The sequence below is a fragment of the Pyrgilauda ruficollis genome, unplaced genomic scaffold (assembly GCF_017590135.1).
Source record: "Pyrgilauda ruficollis isolate IOZ18807 unplaced genomic scaffold, ASM1759013v1 scaffold89, whole genome shotgun sequence".
NCBI classification, from domain to species: Eukaryota; Metazoa; Chordata; class Aves; order Passeriformes; family Passeridae; genus Pyrgilauda; species Pyrgilauda ruficollis.
Window position 1 is genome coordinate 298,529 of NW_024530932.1, and position 22,929 is coordinate 321,457.

A 22,929-nucleotide genomic window follows, 5' to 3' on the forward strand; every position below is an offset into this window, starting at 1 on the left:
TCTCCGATTTCCTCTTGCTGTTTGCTAAACTGTTTATCAGTTTTGTATTGCTGCTTTGGTAGCAGAGGAGAAGTATAACAGTGAAAGGCCTTCAGACTGTGTTAGAGCAGGGAGGCTTGTGCTCATGCAGGTTTCTTCCTTTGCTATCAGTTAGTATGAATGCTTCTCTCCAGAAGGTTTGACAAAGGATCCTTGGTGGAAAAGGACTCCAATGCAGCACCCAGGTGCTATATAATTTCTAGAGATGGATACTGCATGCTGTCTGCATGCTTGGCCTTGTGATCTGGTGTCTGCCCTCAGATGCTCATGGTTCTGGTATCTCTGTCCTTCTGGTGTGTTCAGAAACTGCTCTGCAGCTTGTGGGGATCCACTGGTCTCTTAAAACTCTTTACAGGAGTCAGTAGCTTTACTTGGTTATTTTCACTGGGCGCAGTTCCTGGGTTCTTGTGCTGAAGAAATGTTTAATGTGCTGGTGGAGCTTGCAGCAGTAGCCAGAAGTTATTTCCAGGTGCAAGAACACTCTTGAGTGAGAGGGTTTCTGTTGAGTCACTGAAGTGATGCAGTGCAGCGTTAGCACTTTCACTTCTGCAGTGAGCCCACTGGCTGGCATCCAAAGTCTTTGATGTGGGAGACACCTGAGCAGTTTAGTTCAGTCATCAGTCTTGAAAGATGTGTGATATCACCAAGAAGAGACAAGTGAGTTCCTTATATCAGTGTTGCATTTGTATTGATCTTCATAAAATATCACTCTGGACTATTACTGAGTTGTCTAGTAAAACTTAGTCTCATGAAGCAATTAATTTAATCTATCCCCCTGAGTTTCCTCTTGGAAAGACGTAGATTTCTTTAAAGAGAGAAAATAGAAATTAGGTTCCTGTAATATGTTGAGACATTTCCTTGTACCTAGGCTAGATGTTGCCTGCTGTCTTTTTAAGTAGCATGTCTTTTTCCGTTGATTAGGCAGAGAACATGAAGCTTGTCCTAGTGACTACATGGCTGCCTTATCTTAAGATGTTGCTGGTGGATGATGAAGGTGAATTTCAGGATTAAAGCATTTGCTGTGTTAGTACAAAAAGATAAAGTATATTTTAAAAATAATTATTTTCCTCTCCAAAACAAAAAATGCTCAAAAGACAGTAGTATACACGGGAATGCATGAATATGAGAATTACTTTAAGCACAATACTGTGAATTTCTGACAAGGAAAAGCAAAACAATTTTTTAAACTTGCATTCATATGGGTGGTTTGGGAATTCCTGTCTAAATGTATTAGCAGAGTTCAGAACAAACAAAGTAATTAGAAGAATTTGAGTTCAATGCCTAAATCTCTATGACTCAAGCTCCCAAGTGGCTATTAGAATAATTTTTGGTTTACTCATCACTTCTTTCAGGAGAGTTTAAAAATTAGCTGTATATATTTTTTTGTGTAGAATGCAGAGATTTGCAGTTCAGAATTGCAACTGGTGTTCCTAATATTAAACCAAAGTGCATGTGTTAAAAGCTCTACAATTGTTGCCACAACTGATCTCTGCTCCTAAGACAGCATGGAAAAGATACAAGCATTTTTGTAAGGCACAGAGATAGAAACACCTCATTCCATTGGAGAAGACTGAGGAAGGTAGAGTTCACTGGAGGTGAAAAACCAAGGGCTCATGAATCTGGATCTGAGTGTAACCCAGCAGATATGACACCTTGAAATAAATGCTCATGTGGCAAAAGAGGCCTTGAAAGCAAGGCTTCACACTTCCCAAATGGCTAATGAGTTTTTAAAAGTCCCAAATAGATTAGAATTAGGTATGTAGATTTTTATTTAAACTAAGTTTCACCATCTGGTATTTCAGCTATGTGTTTTATCAGATCTTGATCTTTCCAGGGCAGTTCAGTCTTGTGGTCCAGACGAAAAGATTGTGAGCAACAATTCAAATACTCTTTTCTCCTGTGTTAATGGATGCAGTCTTATGTTGCTGGAACTGTGACTATCTGTACCAACAAAGATTTGATAGGGAGAGGAAAGAACTTACAGCACTGCTCTTGGGTATTGGGCTTAACCAGTTGGTTGGCCAAGCATCCAGAAGGAGATCCTCAGAAGACATTTCAGAGCTAGAGAGTAAGGCTGCCTGAAGCCTGCTTGGCAAGGGCTGTTTCTCTCTACTGGCTGCAGGCAGCCTGTGGAGAAGCTGCAGAAATGGAATATTGGCAGGAGTCTGAAGTGACGGCTCCTCTCACTTTGTGGTGTTTGTTCTGAGCAGTGCATGGGGAGTTTCTCCACGACAAGGAAAGAAGGCTCAGCATCCAGCTTGTCAGCAATTACACTGCCGAAGCAGGGAGAACTGAGATTTTTCTGTCAGAAATTCACACACATGTCTAAAATTAATGTCAGTTTGTGTAGCTAATGCACAGTGTCAAAGAAGATAAAGCCCATCTGCTGATAGTGAAGGACTTCTTTTGGCAAGGTATTTTTAGTGACAATTTAGCTACATAAGCCTAGTATCTCCTATTCCGTAACCAAAGTTGTTTAACAGTTGAAGAAATCGTGCTGCTTGGCCACTTTCCAGATATTTAGACTTCATTTTAATTCTCTTAATCTCATTCTGTTTTTCTACATCATATCCTCTATAATGTATCCCATCTCCTAAACCTTCAACCCTTATTGCTTTTATCTTATCCAGTACTTCCCCTGCTTCCTTGCTTGCTGTTTGACAAACTGCACTGGTGCTTTTCTAAAAAAGATTATCTTGTACTTTCCATATTTGTAATGAATAGAAGGGAAAAAAATGGCTATTTGCATTCCTTGTAATGAAGTGTGATGTAAGATATAAGAACATGTAAAGGGCAAGGTCAAACAGCTCAAAAAAAGATTTGAGATTTGGTTCACTGTTTTCTCCCAATTTGGTTTGTTCAGATTTATTGTGATGGAAGGCAAAGGTCAAGTATATTGAGAAATACAGCCCTGAAGGAGCTACAAGCAGAAGGAACAAAAATAGCTGTCTTTTCTGTCACTGGGCTAATCTTTGTAGAGTATTAACATTTGCAGCAGTGGTTACTTTTGGAGGAAGTTATTGTCCATTGACCTGAATTTCAGCTCCTGGGGAGACATAGCCTTAGTTAAGGCCTGCTATGTGGGCTCTGCTTGGCTCTAACAGCTTGTGCTGAAATGGAGATGACCAGCTGGGTTTCTCTCCTCATCTCTGTTCTCCAAGAGCTGGGTATCAGGGAAGCTGCTGCCCTTATCCTGTCCTTTGGTTGGCATGGTAAGATATGAGGTCCAGCAGAGTAATCAGAGGATCCATTTGCACCATTTTTGCAGCTCTCTCTCAAGCAATCATCTCTGCGTGTGGCCTCCATCATTCAAGCCCTTGTGAACTTGGTTACATTTTGTTCCAACACAGATTGTGTTGTGAAGGATTGCTCCATCCCCTCAAAAGTGGCTGGCAAATGCAGGTGTCCAGTTAAAATGCTGGAGTTAGGTGCAGTTATTTATGTATGATGACTACATAATATGAAGGGTAACCAGAAAAGTATATTATCTTTGGATATAGAGAAAACGGTAGATTGTAGGGTAGATGTAGGTATTTCAGAGATACTGAACTTGAAAGAATTAAAATTTGGTCTGAAGTTATGCATGAATGTCTTACCTTGGCTTCTAGCAGCCTTGGAGCCTGCACGGATTGGGTATACAAAACTGAAGTGAAAGCAGAGGGGCTGAATTAATATTTCTCAGTGAGTAATGTTGGCCTTTGGAACATTATGTGGATGGGCTTTCTTTTCAGGCAGTGCAGCCCCAATCCTGCATCAGTCTTCAAAACAAATGGCAATCCAAGACTGGGGGCAAACTGAGTACTGAATATTGTTGTTTAAACACGAATTATTGCAAATTGGAGCATGCAGCCATAACCTTTCTTACAGGGTTCATATAGATTTTAAATACTGCATTTTCCAGCACTGTAAAGGAATTTTTCCTAAATATTCAGTATGCTGAAGCCTATAATGACAGTTTAAAACATCAAGTGTAATATAGCAAGGCTATAAATGTTCTCATCCATAATCATATTAAATACTCATGAATATTTGAGCTTAGCAGTACAGCTTAAATACAATCACAAGGAGAGTTTTTGAAGAGGCTCTGCTTTGAAATATTTGGAGATGAGAGCAATGCACTTTGTAAGGGGATGTTAGGCTATGGACTGCCCTTTGTCTCCCTTTGTGTAGGTTGCCCTCCCTAAGATGCCTACCATCACTGTAATTTCATGATGAAAAATGGAGCTTTTGCTGAAGCAAAAGATTTTGCATATAAATGAAGCCAGTCAGTAAAGCCTTTGTGGCAGCATCGCTCTAATTACTTTGTGTTACCTGCCTGCATTTTGCATTTTATTATTAATTATTATAATTTCATTATGTGCTGTTGTTTTATTATTATTTATTAGTGATTTTATTTTTCATTAATTATTTGTTATTTTGCAAGCAGTGCTGATGGCGCAGTATTACCGAGTTGATTTAGGCTAATAAATCTGATCCTAGAGAAGATAATCTGGAACAGATTTTAACAGGCAGGCTGTTACATGCCCCAGAGTTCACTCTCCAGGATTCTTCAGTATCACAGGAGCTAAAACACTTCTGCAAAATCTCAGTAGTTCTATCTGTCATTGCATTTCACCCAGATTGGTAAGCCTGCAAATGATGCAGAGGACGTAAACGAGTCACAGAGACTGAGATGAACAACTATCTCAAGTGAGTGTTGCTGTATCTTCAGCTACTCATTAGACTGTGATCTTGCAGCAGAGTCTGCAGACATGAATATGTGCCTGTTTTCAGCTGCACCAGTTTGTGGACTGGTGTGTCAGGACGAAACCCTTTCATCACCTGAAGTGGATGAGTTCTGGCCACGAGGTTGCATCTGTTACAGACACAGTGAAATCTGCCTAGAGGCACAGAACAGACTGCCTCGAGTTGTAACCTCTATAAATTGCTGCAACTCTGCTCTCAAAATCTCCACTTCTGCTTGCTGAGGGACTCATGGGCATCTGAGGTACTAATGAAAATGTTTTGCTGGGGCTGGAGAAACAAAAAATCCATGCAGTATTTCCTGTCCTCTGAGTCCCATATTTCTGGCAGGATTCCCTGGGAGAATGATGAGGTGACTTTGTGGTGCTTCTCTACAAAAGGTACTGTACAAGCAGCAAAAGTATTTTACAGAGCATATAGCCCCCTGTGATTGTAAATTAGGATTGCAGTTCTGTCATTCCATGCAAGCGGCTTCTGGAAAGCCACTTGGAGAAATGGTAATGTGCATCTTTCATCTCAGACAGGGCGGGGTCAAGCACTGTTGGGAATTGGTAATGAGATGACCCTTTCACATGGAAATCTCTGGTTCTCAGTTGTGACGGGGAGCTGTCAGCAGTTGCTGCCTGGGGAAATCAATTCAGTGACCTCAGTTCAGCTCATTATAGACAGATTACTACTTCCCAGTCCTCCTGGCCACTTGAAGCAAGTTTCCCAGGTGTGGTGGATGGTGACAGAGCCTTGTAGTGATGTCTGTCCTGTGCCACGTGCCATGTTTTTGTGTGTCACTGCTCTCAGTGGAGTCTGGATGTTCACTGGAAAGCCCATTCTGCATTCAGCCTGTTACAGCTTGTTTACATAGATCCTGAGGTAAATTCGTTTAACTAAATGCCTGAGATGTAAGGAATTCTTTTACAGTGAGTTAAGCTGACCTCAGGTCACTTTACTTCTGAGTAAAAGCTGGGACACAGAGCCTTGCTGTGGTTTAACCCTTTGAGACAAGCTTTCCTGAGCATCCCTGTGGAAGGAGACACGGACTCAGTCTGGAAAACGCAAAGAACATGTGGGTGTGGTGTCTGCACGGACAGGAGCTGCGTGGAGCTGCACTGGGTGGGCCAGCCATGCTTGCAGAAGTGTGAATCTGATACTGCTGGGTATCAGATTTTGAAATTAAGAGCTGACAGCCTGATCCAATTACCAAGTAATGTTTTAATTTGAGAACTAGTTTTTCTGCTTTAAAATGACTTCACCAATAATTTCAGGTTTTAATACCCTGCAAAACTTGTGGTACTGATGCATCTTTGCCCTTGACCCTTCTTAACTATGCCAGATACCCTTAATGCTGGTGCCTCATTTAGACAAGGCACATTTTTTCCAAATATTTAATGTGGACATTCTGTGTTTTGCACACAGATCATTCAGAGCATCTCTCTGGGAAGGGCAGGTGTCTGGGGAATCTAAGGGAGGGGACACTAGGGAATTTGCTCCTGCTCTGCCTGTGCTGTGTTGATGACTTTGCAAGCCACTGTGATAACTTCAGTGTGAGTTTTCCAGTTCAAATCACTAAGATAGATCTGAACTTACCAATGCTTTTTCTGCTAGAAATAACTGTAGAAATTGCAGGTTTATGGCACCCTTCTGGTGTTTGTGGTAGTGAAACTGATGCTCCTGGTGCTGCTACTGAAATAATTTGTACATATGTGGCTGTAAGGGGATGAAGTCCTTCTGCTGAGGATTTTGTAATTGGAGTAAATTGTGTGTCTAACTCTCAAAGCATCGAAGTTGTAATGCCTAATTAACATGAAAATAGACATAAGGGAGCCATGACTATGAACAGTTTTATGCTGTGATGTTTTAACAAGATCTTCACAAATGATCATGAAAATTTTCCAAGGAGTAGGGTGTACATCAGGAAAGTGGAAATGTGAGAGAATATTTTCTCAGAGATCTGGGTTTTTCTAGTCAGTTGAAGTGACATTTGTAGATGTCATGACTTTTCAGAATGAGGAGAGCTGAAGTAAAATGCTATTTTTTTACACACGTTTTCAGAAAAGTCTAGTCAAGCTGGTAGATCATGCTGTGTGGCAGCAGATGGGGTTTACTTTGTATAAATAGGCAGGGTGGTGTGTGCTCATAATATAAACTTATCTTCAGCTCAGCATATATTTGTTGAAAGGAAAATGTCACCATGGAGAGCTCAAAGAGTGTAATAGTCCTCACCGTGATTGAGGTCTAATAATAGCAATTATAGGAGACATATATTACAAACTTTGTTAAATATGCCTGTTTAAGTGGCAGAGAGGTGGCAATGAATAAAATATGTTAAATTTCCATTAAAGTAAATCAATTCATGGTCCTTTGCTTAGTTACACTCAGAGAGAGGTGTTAAAAAAGACTGAGCCATAGCCTTGTGTTTTGTGTTCGTGTCTCACCCTACTCATACACAATTGTTCAGAAGAGGATGTTGGATTTTTCACAGGTTTGATCTAATGAATTTTAATTGAAAAGATAGTGTGGGGAAGGGAGGGCAAAAAAGTCATGGAATTGGGCAGAAATTAAGTACTGTTTTTGTGCTTTGTGGAAACTTTATAGACTGGACTGTTTTTCAGCCAGGTAGAGTTTTTTTTTGTATTAGCTGTTGCCAGTAGGGAACTGTTGGCTGTAGTTCCCAGCAGATGTGGTTTAGGTGAAAATTCTGCTATCTGGAGTCTTTATTTTTACTTGCACATGCTATAGTACATTTTCAGTCCTTTTCCTGGGAATGAGATTCATAGGGGTGCCATTATTTAAGTTGTACTCTGTTTTGGAGAAAAAATCAGGAAGGTAATAGTCAGGATTTGCCTCAGCTAGCAAGCAAGCAAGCTCTGCAGCATGCCAACCCTGGAGCACATAATTTAGCATGGCAAGAGGGGTTCCCTTCAATCAGGATAATTGCATGGGCCTACTGCATACATACACTTTCTTCAGGCCACTTACTAAATTTTAGTGAATATGGCACATTTTTCAAAGTGAATTGGCCTGAGTGTACATGCACATCCATCAATAGAAGTTGTCTCATTTGTTCTTTATTTAGTCTGAGGCCAACTTCCACACTAAAGAAATCAATCAGCTGAGACTGGCACATTTTTACAGCTGCCAATATTCTCCAGTGTAAAATAATTCAATCCTTTAAAATTCAGGTCCTGCTACTCTAGCATGTATTAAATGTTGAAATAATAGCAATAAAGACTCTCTTCTAGACTTTACAAAGATGTGTTCTGCTGCAGTGGGTTACTCTCTCTGTTGACATGTAGATGTATGGCACAGCATAAAGCACTGAGAAGGATCAATAGCCCCTACAAAAAGGCACTTTTTGATTACAAATTTCTGGGAGCATCAGCTTTCAGAGCCTTCTTGTTGAAATGCACATCTGACCCTGATAAACTGCAGTTAAAGTTTTAGGGTAGGTAGGTATTTGTAAATTTTTATTTACTCTTTGCAGTAAGCAATGGTTTACTTTTAAGTTACATCCCTATAAAATAGCTCAGGGGGAATTTGTTTTGCTTTTGGAGGTTTGGGTTGTGTTTTCTTCTCACATAACTTCTTGTCTTCAGCAAAAAGATACTTGAAACTTTGTTTTGATTTTGGCTTCTCTGCTCCTTCACTCTGAATGTTTCCTGTGTTTCATTACTCCTGATCATTAGTCTCTGCCACTTTATAAGGTCTCTAGGAAATTCACATCCATGCAGCCACTTTGTGGCTTACTGAGAAACCTGTGTCTGCTGGAAATAGTGTACAATAGGTAACACTGAGTGATTGCAGAAGATTCTTCAGATATTGTACTTTTGTATTAAGATAGAATTTAAGTCAGTTTGGGGCAAATAAAATTGTCAAAAAAGTGTGCAGAAAGTTTATATTCCAGCAGATTATCATTAGATGCTTCAATGAATTATGAGCTCTGTTGCAAGTGACATGCATTTTTTGCTGCATGAGAGAGTTGTGTGAAATACATAAGGAAACATACAGATACATAGAGGATCTTCCCTTTTCTGTGTGCCTTTAAGGTCTGTGGTAAGCTGCAAAGGGGCCTCTTTCAAGAGGGAAAGAAGCCGCTTCTTCAGCAGCCAAGAAGTTGATTATTCTTCCAGAAAATGGAGCTTAGGAACCACTTTTTGTATTCATCTTTTAGGTTCTTCTGCAAAAGGCAGCATCCATCTCCACGTTTTATAAAGCCCTTTGAGTTACGACCCTACTTTCCAAAGAAATGGTAACTAAAAAGTTAAATTAAAAAATCTGGTGTACAGCATTGGGTCGTCTGAAGGCAAATACTTTTTTTAACATTCATTGTTTTGCTTAGCTGTAGGATTTCTTAATTTTTTCACTTAAGCTTCTTGTGTACCTTTGAGGTTATCACAAACCAGCTTTTGGAGGAATCTGATTCTTGTTCAGAGCATCTAAATGCCTGAGCTCTCTGTGCTGTGGGTCATGAAACCCAGCTTACAGCCGAGTTGGTGGCACCTCATTTGGTGGCTGTCTCAATTCTATCCCTACCTGGATTCTGTGGGTAGGGTAGCTCAGCCAACAGGTCTGGTATTTAATATTGATAAGAAAAACTGCAAACTGTGATAGTTGTTTCAACATAGGCACAGTCCTCCTTTCTAAGACAAAGTTTCCTGTGCCTGCTACCCAGCCTGTGTCCACAAATGCAATGTTACAGAGACCCTCTGCAGGACCTTTTGTATGTTGAGTCTGTGTAACACTATGCTTTGTCATCTCTCCGATTCTAGCGTGCCCTCTGGATTTGAAGGCATGAAGGAACAGGAGATCTGCAACAAGATAATGACAAAAATGCTGGAAAATTACAATACCTTGTTTGAATTAGAAGGCTTGAAGAAGGATGAAGAAAAGCCTGTATGTGAAGAGCTAGCAAAAATAATTTTGGTAAAAGTGAGTATCTCTAATATTTCATTTTCTCACAGCAAATCAATAATTCAGGCTTATTTCAGGCTTCAATTCAGAAATCTAGATAAGTGGAAGGCAGGCCCTTGTAAGAATGTTCTGTGTTATTGATTGGTATGCAGTTTACACATGGATTCTGCTGATAGGCTAATTTTCATTACTAGTCTGGAAGTTCATTCTATTAAACATCTTATTCTTTGTTGGCTGCACACTTACTTATGCAGTAAATATATTCAGTAAAATTTAAATGTTTTTAAATGAGGAGGCAGAATAATGCTAAGAAGTGTTCAGGATTTCTGACATGGTTATAATTTATGGTGTACTTCAATGATGATGAACTTTGGTACCCTAGGACAGTGGTCCTAGACTACCACACCTCAAGGACAGAGGTTTCTAACCTTTGCCTTTGCATGAAGTCTGCCTGTCTCAAACATGCATCTGAGTTTAAAAGTCAGGTGTTCTGACTCACCCATTTCTGGATGCACTTGAAGAGAAGCATTAAATAAGAGTCTGAAAAAAGTACATTGGAGCTCTTAAAAAAAAAGCGTTGTAGTTAGAGTATTACACCTTTGGCGGGAAGAGGGCTTCTGTGTAACATCAAAGGATTCTAACATTTAAAAGCTGACAAGTAGGGCAACCAAAAGTGCATTTTTCTGGCTTGTGCTGTCTCTACCACAGGAAACAACCTCAAGTCTGTGCAGGAAAATGGTCATGAGGATGGTTTGCAGGTGCCTCATTCCTTATTGTGTGTTAACTGTGTTGATAATTACTCTCTTAAAGGGTGTGAATTCTTGAGTTTGGGAGGGTTGAACTACGTGCCTGTCCTTGGTAGGGTTTTACCCACTGATAAAATCACTTTAGCCTTCACTGTCTGAATAGAAGTTGTCAGAAAATAAGTTATAAAAATACGGTGTCTTTGACCTTGACAGAACAGGAAGTTTGGTGTGAGCCCAGGTTCTGCCATTCAGATGAAATCAACTGATAACATCTCTGCCTTTGTGATGTATCACAGGAGGCTCTGCTGAATCGGTATAGTTTGGCTCAGCTGCCTTTAGAAGGGTTGCTGGTTTTCTAACGTGGTGAATCAGCGAGGAAGTATTTTGCTGCATTTAGTTGTCTTTGAGCTTTTACTAGCACTCAGCTGAAATGCTTCTGTGGAAGGAGATAGAATCACTGATAGCCTTCGAGTGTCACAGTAACTGTTGGGTAGTGGAAGTGATCTGCCTGGCCAGTGACAGTGATGTTTAGCCATTGATGGTCACTTCAGCAACAGAACCAGGGAAAGAACATATTTCAAAAAAAGAAAAAAAAAAAAAAAAAAAAAAAAAAAGGCCCAGAAGAAAAGCTTCAGATGTATTTCCTTCTCCTTCAAGCCTTAGCCAGTTCCAAAAGTCAAGATAGTCTTTCACTTCTAAGGACTTAGTAGTAATTGGGATTGCACAAAGGTGATCTGGGCAATTTCCCACAGCTGTTGGAGATTTGGAGATACAAGCTATCAAATTACATGGTGACAACCAGAATGACTCCAACAAAACACACTGAAAGATGTAATTGCTCAAGTGAGATGGGAAATGTTGCCCATTACATTGCCTCAGGAGACAGATGATTGCCTGAGAGAGCCATGCCTAAATACAGGGCTTCACATTGTGTTTGCATCTTTGGACCTTGTTGATATTTTCCAAATTCTGCTGGCAGCCAGCTGCAAAAATTTGACCTTGTTTGTTGTCCATCTAATTTGGGTGGGAAGCTTCTAATTTAATCAAGGCACATACTGAAACACAAGAAGTACAAGAATCTAACTTCATGTAGCAAAGGTACTAAGAGGGTTTTTTTGAAATTTGTCAGGTGGCTCTATGAAAGGACACTGCATATTATTCTCAAACGTTACATTTTTTATATCCTAGAAAATATCCCCTATCCTAGTCAATTTGTATAATAAACTAGAGATGGTACACTTGAAGAGAAAACCAAGTGATAATGAGATTCAGCAGAGAAAAGTGATTGCCAGATTGCTAAGGCATGAACCGTTACCTACAGTAGAAACTGGTCTGTGTTATCCAAGAACGAATGCCTCTGAGAATTATTTGTCATGACCTGTGTCACAGTGTCCAGAGAACAGCAAGCTATTTGTAGGCAAAGTTACTGCTTCTGGAAAGTCATTGCTATATCTGCAGGTAGGTGGGTAGAAATTTTCCAAATAATACTGTTGTAAGCAGTGAAGAATGTAGGATGCTCAGGACAGTGCTCTCCCAAACTGAGGCCCTGTTGCTTTTAAGGATGTTGCATTCAAGCCTGAACCATGGTGGGATGGGGGAGTGAATGGCAAGGAAAGTGAAAAAACTGTGGGCTTGCCCTTTATCAAACTCATCTGTATTTATTTAAGTGGCTTTTTTAGCTTCTGTTTTGGGACCACAGTAGGGTGAGGAGAGTTTTAGATGGCCTTACTCACTTCCTTGTTGGGTATTCCCTCATCCTTTCCCCCGCATCCCTCACTGTATTGCCAGCACTTCACCCAGAGTCACTACACTGCTTCCTTTCCCATGATTGGCTTCACTCTCACTCCTTCCTCACTTTTCCATGTTTACATTTTTCTCTGAATCCCCACAGCCCTGTCCCACTATTCTTGCTGTCAAATGAAAACAAGAATATGTGGATTATTAGATGAAGTCATGGAAGCATCAAGCTTCTCCTGGAAAGGAAAAACAGCTCCAGTGGAGCAAGTTGCATCTTGTTTACTGTGTTGGTCATATCTAGGGGAAATCCACAATGCTGCAGGCTTCCAGGAGGAGCAAGAGCATTTGAATAAGGCACAGAGTGTGGCAGGTTAAAGAAAATTTGTTTTAGGGAGGTTGAAATTAATTAGTGTTAGAGATGGGGAAAAGAGACATGATTTTGTAGGGCTGTTGATAGTCGAACTACCATTCTTGTTGTGTATGTGCACTAAGGAGGCACAGGAACACCTTAATCCCGGTTATATTTCTTCTTTCAAAGGTTGCTCAGTCATTGGGAAAGACAAATTGTGCCAGGTAAAAGGGATTTCTTAGCTTCTTTTCTTTCTCAGTGGATCATAATTCAGAAAGTAAGGCAGCTGGAAATCTCTGCAAGTTGCATTCCAGTCCCGGCTTTGTTCCCAGGGCTGTAAAGCCTCCTCTTGCTCATTGCTCAATATTATGTCTAATTATAATATTGTAATATTATAATTAGAAATTGTGGAAAGTGTTTCTTTGGAAACATCTACATTTTTTAAAAGTACAATTTTAACAAAAAAGAAAATTTCTTAGAACAGTTTCTATTTCAATGGGAAATTGAACTGCCAGGTTCATGACAACTTGCCTAGAGGGATTTTTGTCCCACCTATTAGAATGATACCAGATGATTATCCAGTTTCGTGGCCAGCAGGTGGAAGTATAACATGTGCTTTCTTCAGAAATATATCTATATTTGGAAATGCCTTATAGTAAAGAATTTTGGGATTTGATTGATTGTTTTTTAAAAGTCTGAAATAAACTGGAATTTGTTGGAGTTTACAGGTCTCATTTGTAGCCAGCTATTACTGCAATCCTTAATCCAAGCTTTGCTTCAATTTCCTAAGTCAGTAAGAGTCTCAGTCTGTTGATCAGTAGGCTCTGATAGTTAGAGAGAAATATGTGAAGTGGGTTGAACATTCTAATTAGGTGCTTGCTCTGTGGTCACATTGTCAGGATCATAAATACCTGGTTTTTATTAGGCAGTGTTGTGTGTAAACAGTTAATTTTCTGATAGTACATCTACACTATTGTGCATTTTCACATTATAAATGTCAGGGGTTCCTAAGAAAATAATGCTTATATTTTGCTTTGGAACAGAATTCCTAGTCTGAATCCATAAGATCCTGATAGATTTTTGTGTTACTAAACTGAGTGATAACTCATGTAATGAACAATTAGTCAGTCTTGAGTTGCAGTACTGCCAATTTTGTAATCTTCTGGAAGAAACAGGTTTACAAAACCTATGGTAAAAACAGAAATGATAATTTGAACAACAAATAATAGTAAATAAAATATAAACAAGGTCTTGAATTGCTGTTTGAACTGTAGTGGTATATAGTCCTATGTTGTAACACTAGCCAGTGGTGCATTGCTACAACTGGAATGAATTGGGATCTTGGAATAACAGTCATTAGCCTTCTCTAATGATCACAGATAGGCAGTGAAGATTTTTATTTAGTTCAAGTGGCAAGGGAAATCTGGGCGGGAGAACTATGATGAGACTTGCTCTTGGGAGATTTCTAGAATTATTCCTTCTGCTGGCTTGAGGTGAAATATGTCACCTTTAATAGCATGGTTTATAGCTCAGTATTGTCTTCAAATAAAACATATACCTATTACCTAGTCACACAGGATTACAAGATCTTTTTTTTCTATTGTATTTTCACCTTTTCCCTCCAATGCCTTCTTGACAGAGCACTTCTAGTTTCAAGAACCAGTCAGCTCAGAGCACATAAATATTTGCACTGGCACACAAACACTGGCATTATGAAGATGTAATGCTGTTCCTGGTTTGTTCACATGTTTGGGATAGGAATGCCAAAGGCTTTTCCCATTCCTCCCATCTGGGTGGTAGAATACATACCCTGTTCACCTGATACAGAAGAAAAAGCAAGTACGTTTTTAGAATTAATACAACATTAAAATAATATTAATGTAATATAACATTAAAATCAAATTAAATTGAAAGTTGATCCTACGAAGTCAAGTAAATACATGTACAGTTTTATCATTTTGAGTATATTGTAGGTGCATTCTGATGACCTCTGAACAAGCAGGTTTCAGTTCCTGAAGAGCTGCAGAAATTGGTCTCCTGCTGATTTTTGCAAAAACCGTTTAAAAAGAACTCTTATTTTAGATGGAATTACCTTCATGCATTTTTATCCTGTTTGTTTCCGGTCTTTTAGCCAGAGGTACCACTTCAGTGGGGAGGATGAATTGACAGAGTGGTTTTTTGCACTTTAAATGGCAGCACAAGTGCACGCACAGCGTTGCGCAAGCCTGCTCTGAGATTTCTGACATGCAGGCAGTCCCCTGCTGCAGGTGTGGCTGCACCTCTGGATGCTCGGTGCATGCAAAGTGTGCAGTGCCCGTCCCAGCCAGGAAAGACCCCGAAGTGTGTATTTGTTTGGTCAAGGAGAGTGCTCCAGCTAACTTAGCTTGAAATGGAATGCTTGCTCCTTCCCATTGAACACTCTGAGCAGATCATTCATACTGAGGTACGATTTAAGCTGTTGTTCCTTTTTGAGGAGAGGTAGGAAAGGTAAGATTGTTGCAAAGTTCTCCAGCTTGGCTTGGCTGGTCCCTCTGCAGCTGAGTTTAAAGCTCCACCTCCACTGAAAGCCATAATATTTCAGCGGATTTCCCCCCATGAGCAAAGCTGGATCTTCACTTACAGATGCTTCTTTCCCTTCCTCAGCTATAGCATGAGGTTTTAATCCCTTGATAAGATCGGGGAGACTTCTGAGAAGCCACCAACTCCACAATTAATGGGCTCCCTCTAAATGAGTCCCTTTCCCCGTCATCTGAGAGTTACACACTCAGGAGACACAGGAGAGCCCCTCATTTACGTCAGGAGAAAAGGCATCCGTTTCTAATCCATGTTACACTGCCCTGGCTAAGCCTGCAGGGTCGAGATAGTTTCCTTTATTCTTCTTTCATGTCTGGGACCATTTTAGCATCGTGTTAATGGTCAGCTTTCAGTACTGGATTAGTTCTTTCCCATCAGGAGACAGCAGGAATGGATCATTGGAAATCCTTTCCAAAGATCTGAACAAACATTTCCATTTTCTGCAGCGTCCCCTTATTTGGGCAGGTCATGCCAGTTTGCTCCTGCGTGGGCTAAGGAGCCCCCAAGAGTAGGAGTGGGTTCACGTGGGACGTGTGAAGATGGGTGGAAAGTGCATGATGAGAAGGAGCACCTGTGGAAGTCAGTCTCCGTTTTCTTGTTTAGTGTTTCTTCAGCTAGAATTCACTTTGCAGTTGTCCACCAGCGAGCAGATGGGCATGTTTATAGTAAGGGTGTATAGTGATTCAGCCAGAATGACATTTTAAGATGTGAGCTGACGGGAAATGAGCAATATGAGATTTGTAGGGGAAAGTTTATAACCCCCAAACCCTTCACCTATAGGAAATTCAGTCTGGAGTGAGGAGGATGGTTATGTTTAGGCTGTGATTCAGAAAGGCAAGTAAAAAAAAAAAACCCTGAACAGCTCCTTGTGTAATTCTGAAATGGCTTTCCAGTGCCTCTAGCTCTGCTGGCTTTGTCAACCCTGTGTATGTGTTATTAAACCAGAATGTTTCTGCTCTTGAAATTCACTGAAGCATTTACAGGATTATAAATCTGTCACTTGTGGTGTTACTAAATGCAGTCTTGAATATTTCCACAAATATGCTAATGCTAAACTGTATAATAAATTATTATGCTGATACTTCTTTCGCTACAATTTCACCAGCCATGTTTTAATTTTAACACATTATGAGAAGAAATTTGCCAAGATTTGGGACTGTAAAGGAAAAGCACGTAACAAATGTCTTTCCCTCCTGCTCTCCATACTTCTAGTATACTGTAAATTGTTTGAATATGGCTGACAAACTTTGTAGTTGAGGTGCTTAGGAATTTTGCTTTTGTTCTCTCACAGTTTTTTCTCTTGAATCAAATACTCATTGGTACTATCACTGTCTCATGATAATTCCATATAGCTAAAATGTAGGGAAAATAAGATCCATATGTGTATGTGTGTCCTGGTCTGTACTTGCATTTGTTTTATTTGAAATGTTTTTCATTCAGTGTCCGTTATTGATTTGGGTTTATTTGAGGTTTTTGTTGTTTGTTTGTTCTGTTATGAGGATTTTGGTGATTTGTTTATTTGGAGGGGTATGATGTGATTTAGCACTTGGAAGCAGTCCATCTCAGGCAGTACATCATCATCTTTCAAAAGGGAGGCATCAGTCAGCACCAAGAAAGAGAGTGCAGTAAAATAAGCATGTGAGCTTCTCCAGTAGCCAGCTGTTGCTGAGCATCATTGCTGGGGGAAAAAGGAGATTAACAAGAAGGTGAAAATTTTTCAGCTAAGACAAATCTCTCAGTTCCTCCTGTTTAGATTGCTCAGTGTTTATTCTGTTTCTCCTTAATTAGTCACTCAGTTAATCAGGTTACACAAAATGATCAGCATTATCCCCTCTGTATAAACCAGCAGTCATTGTTGTCTTTGTGACAAGGACACATTTCAGGCAGTCGGAACTGACCCAAAGTAAAGAAGTGTAAGAGATTTTTCTGTGGCATTTAATTCTTGCTGGCCTCTGACATTAGCTTCATCTAGAAAGCTCTGAAGGTGGGAGCTTCAGAAGGAGTCAGCACTAAATTAATTCATTTTCCCAAATTAAGAGCAGTGAAATGCTCATTGACTTCAGTATAAATTCTATGAGTTTTTTCAAACCCCTCCTGTGAGTACTGTGAAGATGACAGTTTTTCCAGAAGGTGATTGGTGCACCCTGCTCTGCCTAGAGCGCTTTTAGTGCCCCAAGGCTTGTTGTCATAAACTGGGCTCAGGGCAGTCTGAGAACAACAGGAGCATGTGCTGCATGGGACCAGATGCTGCTAAAGTCTGGATATGTATGCTCTTGAAAATCTGTTGTATCCAGCAGATCCCAGCAGCATTTGACCTTAATTGCCAGCAGTGAACATCTCAGTTTCAGTGTTAAGGATCTGTTCTTTGTGCACTGAGAACCTTACACAAGTAACTAGAACAATATAGAGACACTAAGACTCCCTAATTTACTGCAGATCAGGTATTTCTTATGAAAGTAACATTCCATTAATTCCATGTGTGAAAAACTTTTTTCTTTGTATTTTGATTTTTAGATCTGAAAATAAAATTTAGCTTTTTCAAGACTGAGTTTAAGCAACTCTAATGTGAGATGCAGATCTGGAGAGCCTGGATTCTTCACATATCTAGGTCACAGCTCTTGTTTAGATCATACTTTTCCCATTTATGAATAATATTACAGTAAATAGATAAATCAGATTCCGGTTTTCAAAACTGAAAAGTAGAATAAAATATTCCCCTGAACTGATCTGAGCTCTGTTGTTACTGAACATATCTGTGCACATATACACAGAGTTAGGTAAACCCAGCAAGAGAGAAGTCTTCTTGTGCCACTTTGTAAATGCTTAATTTGGGGATTTTTAATCTTAAATTCTGCTACAGGCTTCTTATGGGGTGTAGTCATTGACACCATAATCACCTGCCAGTTTATATATGATGGTGTGCTGGTTTAGGCTGGGGTAGAATTAATTTTCTTTGTAGTAGCTGGTATGGAGCTGTATTTTGGATTTGTGCTGGAAACAGGATTGATAACACAGGGATGTTTTAGTTCCAGATTGTGGGGATGGGCATGGAAAACTGTTATTTTCCCTCAGTGAAGTTTTTGTAACCTTTTACAAACTCTGGAATTATGTTTGATTCTGGCACTGCCAGTTTAACTTCTTGTAGCATTCAGTACTTCTGCATGGCTGGAGACACATTTTACTCTTTATCCTGGAAAATACCATGCTATGCCACAGATGGAGTTGGTAACATTAGGTGCATCGTGGGATTGTTACTATGTTTGTCATTTCCTTTCACATATTGCAGTCCTCTCTAAAAATAATGGATTTCCACATCTCTCTCTTGCTTACGTATTACAACTCATGACCTTTGTACGTGTTTTATGGCAATGAGTGCAGTAGGTTAAGGCTGTACTGATGTGAAACAGAGGAGCTTTTAGCTGTTTATTAAGAGCTACGGTCTCAGGTAAAAGGTCATATATATAAATAGTCTTGGGAGAACAAAAGGAAATGCAAGTTAAATGAACTTAAAAGGGTATTAGTTTTATATTGGAAAGCAGTGATACGTTTCTTTTGCAAACACTGAGATTCTCCTTTTCATCACTTCTATCTGAAACAGCTTTGCTGAACTGTGGTTATTAAAGTATAGTGTAAATGATGGCAAGAAAGAACAGCAGACAGGAAGAAACTGACCCAGTATTTGTATGCTAATGGCAACCAAGGCAAAAACTCATTTATAAATACTAGATGTTTCAATGTTTGTTACCAGTTTTGTTTAGTATGATTTACTGACATTGTTCCCCCTTCTGACAATGATGTTCTCATCACTTTCTGGGTACAAAATGGAAAGGATGCCTAATACATTGTAGTGGGATTTTTTTTTTTTAATGTAACTGTTCATGTTAAATAATTTTATGTATTTCTGTATTTTTCCTGAAGGTATCGGTGCCACTGAATGACAACTCTGTGAGCTGATAACTGAATAAAAATCAGTTATTCCATCCAGTTAACATTCATGGAAATACCTATGACCATATGAATTAGAAAATGCCTTTGAAGATCTCCGTACCATTGGCCACAAGATTTTAGTCTTAGAAATACAGATTATTTGATACCTTGCATGTCTTTTGGAGCCTTAATCAGCCATGAGCTATTTTACATGGTCACAGAGGGGAAGACCCTGCAAAGAATGAAATGAAGTCCATATTGTCTTCATTTTGTGAGTAAGAAGAGCAGTGCTGTAACTGCTTTAGCACCCTTGACAGCACTGCTGCATGTCACACACCTGCCTTGCTGTGCAAAAAGGAACTTAGTGCAGGGAGTGGTACATTTGTCACTCCATCATCAAATAAAGGGAGAGCCAGGAACTCTTAAATCCAGTGTTCCTTTTGCACTGCTCCATGCACAACACTGTTGTAGCCTTGGGAGCATTCACAGGTGTGGCCCTGGTGACACCTACCTGAGGCGAAGGCTGCGCTGCAGTGTTACGTGGAGGGAAGCAGAATATTCCCTCCTCTGTGCTGTACAGCTGCTGACCCAGTAGAGAGTCAGCTGTTGCAGCCTGTTCTCATGCAATCAGCTAATGCATCATTCCTGCAGTCATTTGCAGCATGGAATTCACTGAATAATCCTCTTAATGTCTGCTCATCATACATTAGAGTGGCTGTGCTGGCTCACATGGGGGATCTATCTAAGCCAGTGTGCTGCTTCCAGCACTGCCCATAAGCAGATGACAAGGGAGGAGAAGAATAGGGCAGCAAGATGTTTCCTCCATTTTTTCTACCAATTCATGACTATTCTCAGAAGTTTTACTGCTCTTTATAGGGTTTTTGTATTTAATGATGTCCAGAGTAATTGTCTTGTGTCTCTCTTGCACATGTGTAAGCTTTTTGCTTCCAACATATCATCTGTGCAAGTGTGCCACAAATTGCTTCCTCTCACGTGAAGAACTGACTCCTTTTGTTTGTTACAAATGTGGCTTTCACTAGTGTCATTTGAAGGTCACCTGATTGTTTGGGTTTTTTTTTTTGGCTTTGAACTGACATAGTGAACAGTCCCACAGAACATCTCCACCACCCCTTACAAGCTACCATGGTGTTTGGGGATTTTCTTCCTGATGGAAAATTACCGCTGGTATTTGCAACCCTAATCACTGTGCTGACAACAATTATTTTTTCTGTCAAAGCCCCTGCACAGAGTCAGTGAGCAATCCCATATAGTAGCTTTTCTCTTTTGGGGCACAAGGCCAAACACTTTGTTGAAGTAAATTGGATGACATTTTGGTGAAGTCAGAATGCCACATTCTTTTACTGCAGAAGGACTCTGACTCCTTGTTTCTGTAAAAAAAAACAACAAAAACCAACCTAGTCTTTGCTTTAATTAAGAAAAAGTTTCACATTTATAAAAGTTCAAGTTTATTTTAATTAAAGTGGTCTTCTATATATTAACAGCTAAAAAATAGATCTGGTGCTTTCTAGAAGCATTTAAAACTTGAACTGAGGAACCCACAGGCCAGTTTCCTCTGATTATGCAGTGTGTGAGACCAGAAACAGATTAATTACCGAATCAAGCAGGAAAGAGAGGATGAGCACAGCATTAATAATGAGATTGTTCCAAAGATAACTGGGAATATTATGTTATCAACAAATAAATTTATTGTTGTCATTAAAATACAGCACAATATATAACCACTGTTTTTAGTAGCTATTTTTTTTTCCTAAATCCTTCCTTAAGCAGTCATAATCAGTTGCATTTGAAGTCTTGTGTTAGTGTGGTAGTATGCTACAAATACAACAGACTTTAAATTGACTGCACAGGTCAATAGAGTTGACTGAGGCTGAAACATAACAATTTTTATGCCTATTCAACGTTTTGTTGAAAAGGATAAAAGCAAGGGTAGTATTCTGTTCTGTTTTGAATTTTACATCCAAGACAGGTAACAGTGTAAGATGCAAGTATGCTGTATGAATCTCTCTTACTTAATAATGGCAATGGATAAGGGAACCAGTACAGTTTATTGTTATAGTGTAAGGTTAGAAGGAGCTGCAGGTCTCTAAATTTGCCACATTTGCAGATGTAGGAAATGACTGAAAGCTTTGCTTTATGCTGGTAAACTTCTGACTGCACAATTTGCCAATAAATATTGCCTGTCATAGTTAGGAAATCAAATGTTCTCTGGCTTTCTCTGTGATCTTGTCAATTCTGGCATGAAAATCATTACAGAAACTTAGTTCAAAACCTGCATTTGACAGTGTCCTGTAGAGTTGCTGATAATTTACTTTGGCCCAAGTACTCTTGATAGAAAATTTCTCACATTAACTGTGGTGGGACTTGATGCCAGCGTGAGCAGGTAGTCTAGTTTGAGCAGGTTTTTGGAGGGTGTGAGATGGAGAGGTGATTGCTGGCAGCTGTTGACAGTAAGCAGGGCTTGGGTAACTTTCCAGGTGTAAACAGTTAACACTGATTGTTGTGTACACACAGTTGAACAAAACAAAGTTTGTTTTGTATGCAGTCTGCTGCACTGGAGATTTTTTTTCTTCACATGAGAATGGAAAGTATGCAATTGCTAATAAGCCATGCTTCTTAGAGCATTCTCTGGAGATTTGTAATGTTCTAGAAAAGTGATGCTCAGGTAGTACTTCTCCATGCTAGTCATTTTGTGGCTCCAAGTTAATTTATCCCAGTTGTACAGGAGCCATGTAATGGGTTTTAAGGGAAATCAGGCAACAGATTTCATCCCACTGTTTTATTAATTTCACAAGCAATGCTAAAAATGAATAAATAGAAATATCAAAGAATTCTCAAGCTTCAGTTATTCAAAGATACACTGAAATGCAAAAAGGTATTATGTGATAATGTTATTTTTTTAATGCGAGTACAAAGGTTGATGTAATTGCCTACGTCCTTAACAGAAATGCAGACACACAAGTGCTCTTTAAGTCCTTGCAAGTGACCTGACTAAATGTTGTTGGTCTCACTACTCTGTGTGGAATGCAAGTGCCTGACTTTAAATACTTGCATTTGAAAATTACAATTTAGGTTTATTGAATCCCACTACTAAAGAGTGCTCTGAGAGCAAGAGTCAGATTTCTGAACATGTACAGTTATTTAAACTGTGCTAGTAGAGTTAGGTATCAGTTTAACTGTGGTCAAAAATAACTTAATTGACTTGACTTTTTGATCTCTTAAGTTCACAGGATGTTTGGAAAAACAAAATATATTCCAAAATACGCTTAGTTACTGAAGTACAACATGTTATTGGAAATGAGCATGTTCTTTCTACTTTCTGGATTTTAAAAGGTAGAATCAAACATACTGCCAGTTCTTCACAAGCTAATATGCAAGAGCAAAACACTTAACAGCAGTGGGTTCTCAGCTTAAACTGTGTTTGAGATTCTGGTTTTGTTTATTTGTATGTTTTCCAAGTAGCCTAGGAACTTGGGCAGCCTGAAAATGTGACTATTAGGCCTGCCTGATATTCTTAGTAGGTTTTGTCTTTCACTTTGCATCTTTCATGTTAATGGTGGTGAGTTCTTCCCCTTGTCCTAATTAATATAAATATGTCCTGTACAGTTAGAAAGAACAGCCAGTTTGTAGGAGGAATGGTATAATCTTTTTGTAATGTTTGCTGGTAAAAACCAGCATGAATTGAAGGACAGCAGGGAAGGGGCAGGTGTTAGAATTTGCAAGTGTTGGAATAAACTGTAAATAAGATCTTTTCTTAGAGAGCCAGAAAAATATATTTGTGTGCATTCTGCCCAGTGCAATTAAGATCTCTTGCCAGAGCCTGCATTTAGCAGACTTTTGACTGTTAATATTTAATAGGTTATTAGCTAGTGCTGTTTGCTGTGTGCTGTA

General features: G+C 39.4%; 1 protein-coding gene across 7 annotated transcripts in view; it reads left to right on the plus strand.

The window, feature by feature from the left end:
- FAM13A (family with sequence similarity 13 member A) overlaps positions 1–22,929 on the plus strand; it is a 121,036-nt gene that overhangs the window by 15,963 nt on the left and 82,144 nt on the right. For all 7 annotated transcript variants that reach the window (XM_041488232.1, XM_041488234.1, XM_041488235.1 and 4 more), the window contains exon 5: positions 9,546–9,705. In XM_041488232.1, the coding sequence (XP_041344166.1) occupies positions 9,546–9,705 (160 nt within the window). The remainder of the gene's footprint in view (positions 1–9,545; positions 9,706–22,929) is intronic.